Raw genomic sequence first — 4,317 nt, forward strand, 5'->3', positions numbered from 1 at the left:
TGGATTGTTTATGTTATAACCAATCCTATTTGCATTGCCTCTCCATTACAAACTTAAATTCTGTGTCAATGTTAAAAGCAGTAATTCTCAGATTATATCTATTTATAAAGAAACAGCAAGGCCATATAGCTCCATGAACCCACTCTTGGATTCAACTTTCTAATAAAAAAAGGACTAGTTCTACAAATCCATATAGCCAACAAACCATAGCTCAAATGGCATAATGGGGTGCAACCCCTGTCGGCCGGAAGAAAGTATGTGAAACCATTTTCCTTCCTCTCAACAGGGATGAGGATTTTATCAATGGCAGTCTCTTGGACATGAAGTATCCAAAAAGGTCAAAATCACAAATAAAATATGACTTGAAAGTAACAATAACAAAGTCATAATATTATAATGATGCCATAAAATCCTTCCAAACTTTTTATACAGAAAGTTGTTATTCAAGGAAATAATAGCAATAAATCCTCCACGCTTCATAGTGCTAGAACTCAAATTAGTCCCCTAAGCAAGTATATTAGTCCATTTCATAATGCAAGCAAAGAAACATGACTAAATGGCTAGACCTGTGTTTCAAATTGGTGTCTAACCAATTTGGACCATATCTCAGGAGGTTGAATCCAAACTCTCTCAGGCCCGCGTTCAGTTACCCATGGATAAAACGTACATCGATGACTCTGCTTAGTCTTCAACGAGTAATAGGAACTGTAAGTATCACAATGGTAATAAATCCTCTCTGCAAAACCTGAAGTTTCTCCTTCTGCTGAAACTGAGAACGAGGTACAACCGAGAAAAAATGCTTGACATCCCAATGAATATGTCTCATCCCAAGACTTCTCTGACCAATCAAAATTGAAAACTCTGAAACACATAGAACTAGAACGATACACTAACCAGAGCTGCCCATTAGACTCTACCATATGAGCCCTTGTGTCAAACAATATCCCAAGAACCAAATTCACATCTGTGAGCATACTCCAATAACGGTGTGCAACACAAAAGGCCCCCAATGCTCCTCCTGTAAAAACACAGTAAAAAATTCCATTACTGTAAACCACATCCTCAACTGCCCTTTTAGGACCAGCAAACTTGACTGTGGTGCTCCATTTGCGGTCACCAGGTTGACATGTGCTTAGCCACATTTTGCTACTGTTTTTGGAACTTTGTATTGCAAAGCAAACACAATCAGGAGAAGTAGGTACCGAGGAAAATGTACTTCGATTGAAGTTGATGTCAAGATCAGGTAGTTTGATTATAGTCTTCGTATAAGGATTGTAGAAGAATGACAATGTAGATTTCTGTAAAAGCAACCAATCAAACTTTGAAGCACATATGACTGCATCATTCCACTCTTTCCCCTCAATCTTGTTGTAAGTGACTTGACTTTGATTTTCAATTGGGTGGTGAAAGCTACATAAACTGTAGACATTTCTATCAAAACCCCGACTGTGTTCCAATAGCCATGGAACTTGAAGGATCTCATAAAGTGGACCAACAGCCTGAATTTTTCGCGAATTCTTACAAACCCGTTTAATAAAATCAAGTTGTCTGCCAATTATATTAAAAATATCAACCGGAAGATTAGACCATGATCTGAATTCTCTGCTGTTTCCCTCACAACCACTCAAGTGCTTGTGTCTATTCACCATCATTGATGTATCTTTTGAACTATCCTTCCAAAAATTCCACTCCATCAGTACTCAAAATATTAACACATACAACCTCCCAAGAGTCCCAACCCTATCAAATTCCAAGCAAAATGACAATTAGAAAGTTCACTATTGTCTTAGTCTAAAAATCCAATATATAAATACATATATACACTCACACAAAATCCATGGTCTAATTACTCAATTTGTGGGGTTCAAGTGATTACTTAGTGTGGTGTCTCAATTTGTGGGGCTTTGATACCAACTGATGCAGCGTAGGTATGTAGAAGCAGAATCTATAACACACAATTACTACAACTCTTCCTTCTCCTACAAGAATACTAGGCTAGTAGGCAAAATATTGGAGAAAACCCTCTAACAAACTTTTATTAAAAAACACACATAACATTAAATAACCTCTCTATAAAGATTATTTATAGAAATAGAATTTCTCTTACTCCTTTTAAGAAAAGAAATAATAAACCTACTTTTACATGAGAAAGAAAAAACAATTAAAATCCCAATTCAACTGGAAAAAAAGATTTTAATTCAAATTACTAGAGTAAATAAATCCTAATTCAAATAGGAAAAGGAAAACAATAAAAACTCTTTATTCTTCCTAACGTGATTTGCATCATCTCCCTTACCTATCTAAAAATAAGTTAAAATTTTAATAATAACATGAATTTGCAGACACAAATTGAAGAATATAAAACCAATATGTGCTGTCAAACAATAAACCCTAATATTGAAAGTAATAACAAAATGAAATAAAAAATAAAAGAAAGTAACAAAATTAGCAACTAGAAATGATGGGTATCTAAAAGAGTGTGCTAATTACCAGAGGGTTTTGGTTTTGGGCGAAGTCACCACGCTGGGGCAGCAGTATTCTCGCAGATGTCACTGAAAGCAACTGTTTCAGCTTAGATCTCTGTTTTTCTTTTTGTGCTGATCCTGATCAAGACCAAAATATATATTTGAAAAAAAGTTGCGTTATCAATCATCATCAGCTCTTTTTCACCTTTTCAAAGAGTGTAGTTTGGCACATTGCAACTTCATCCAAAAGTTAAATAAGTAACTCACTCTCTATTAAATTGGAAAGTTGTAAGTGGTGGAAGGAAAAATGATAAACCTACATGTGATAATGGCAAACAACTGATTACAGTATAATGATTGTGATAAAATACCTGTGAAAGTATATAATAAAATTTTGAAACATTTATCTGTTTTAGATTGCGTAGGCTATCTTTCTTCTAAAAAAAAAAAAGATTGCGTAGGCTTGGGTGATGCTATCTTTTTTGAGAAAAAAGTTGTGCTAGTGCCATGTAAAGCTACACAATTTGTGGTACAATTTATCCATGTGGTGAGTTATAAGTGATAAAGTGAATTTACATGAACTTACTGTCACATTTTTACCGCTCATAACTTGTCATGTGAGCAACTTATGGCACAAATTGTACCGCTTTACATGTCACAATCATTATTCTTTTGAGGAAAGAGTGTGAGATGCTATCTAGACTATATTTTTTGGGTAATCTAAAAAAACTTTGATCTACTCCCTTTACATTCTCTAGTACTAGCTCTCGGAATTAACGACAGGGGAGCAAGGTTAGTCGATAGTTTGTTAGAGGAATCCCGTGAGATTAGCAATATCCTCTTTTCTTTTTTTTTATTAATAATTTTTTAAATAGTTTTGAGGCGTTTGTTCTATCCAATTTTTTTAATTAAAATTATTAAGAAAAGAAGATGCAAAAGTCGTAATCAATTCTACTTAAAAAAGATTATCCAACATTCTCAAAAAAAAGAAAAAAAAAAAAAAAGAAAAAGAAAAAAAATTACCCAACAATAAATATACTCCGTAATTAATATCACTCTGACAATACGATAACAATGAATCCTTTTTCTTTTGTTTTCTCTTGTTTTTCTCAAAATCTCAAAAATGATGCTAAGTTGAAATCCCATTCTAACTTAAGGATTTTTATGGTTTTGGAGGATTCGGCTACAAAAGAACTAAGAATGGAAAGCTTCTCCTTTCCGCCGGTTTTTTGGTTTTAAGAATAAGTGATTACCCTTCTCCAACCTTTACTATCCAACCTTAGAACAAACAACTAATGTGTTCTACTTATTGAATAGGGTTCTATGGTCGATTCACGACCCTTGGATGCTGAAGGGATCCTTGGGGTGATATTGTAGTTCCTTAAGAAAACATATTATATTGCCTTCTATATATACTAGCCTTTAAGCACGCACTTTGTGTATACTCAAAGACTCTTCTATTTTTATTTGATAGTGATTAATAATTTGCATCTATTATAATTTAAAATTTTTTTTTTTTAATTTTTCGAGCAATAAAAATGATAAACTTTGGAGATAAGTAGTAACGTAATTTCTTTTTTGAACATCTAGGGAAAAAATCCTAAATTTTAGGAATTATTATTTTTTAATTCAAAATGAAATTTTTTATTTTACATTTATGACCCTATTTCTAAATGAAGTTACTCTTCATTAATGAGGGTATTTTTGAACCACATAAAAACCCAGTTGAAATAGGGGAATCCTCTTTTTTATATATATATATATATATATATATATATATATATATATATATATATATATATATATTATAATAATGAAATATATAATTTAGATTAGATAGATATGATACATT

At 32.6% G+C, this 4,317-nt stretch overlaps 1 protein-coding gene across 1 annotated transcript; it reads right to left on the minus strand.

Annotated features, from left to right (window-relative positions):
* Nucleotides 1–368: 368 nt before the first annotated feature.
* Nucleotides 369–2,827, minus strand: LOC142638343 (F-box protein At3g56470-like). The gene is made up of 2 exons (XM_075812368.1): nucleotides 2,491–2,827; nucleotides 369–1,740 (listed from the first exon to the last, which is right to left on the minus strand). Exon 2 carries the CDS (start codon nucleotides 1,692–1,694, stop codon nucleotides 561–563), a length of 1,134 nt encoding a protein of 377 aa, XP_075668483.1. The 5' UTR covers nucleotides 1,695–1,740; nucleotides 2,491–2,827; the 3' UTR covers nucleotides 369–560.
* Nucleotides 2,828–4,317: the final 1,490 nt, after the last annotated feature.

The sequence above is a fragment of the Castanea sativa genome, chromosome 1 (assembly GCF_040712315.1).
Source record: "Castanea sativa cultivar Marrone di Chiusa Pesio chromosome 1, ASM4071231v1".
NCBI lineage: Eukaryota > Viridiplantae > Streptophyta > Magnoliopsida > Fagales > Fagaceae > Castanea > Castanea sativa.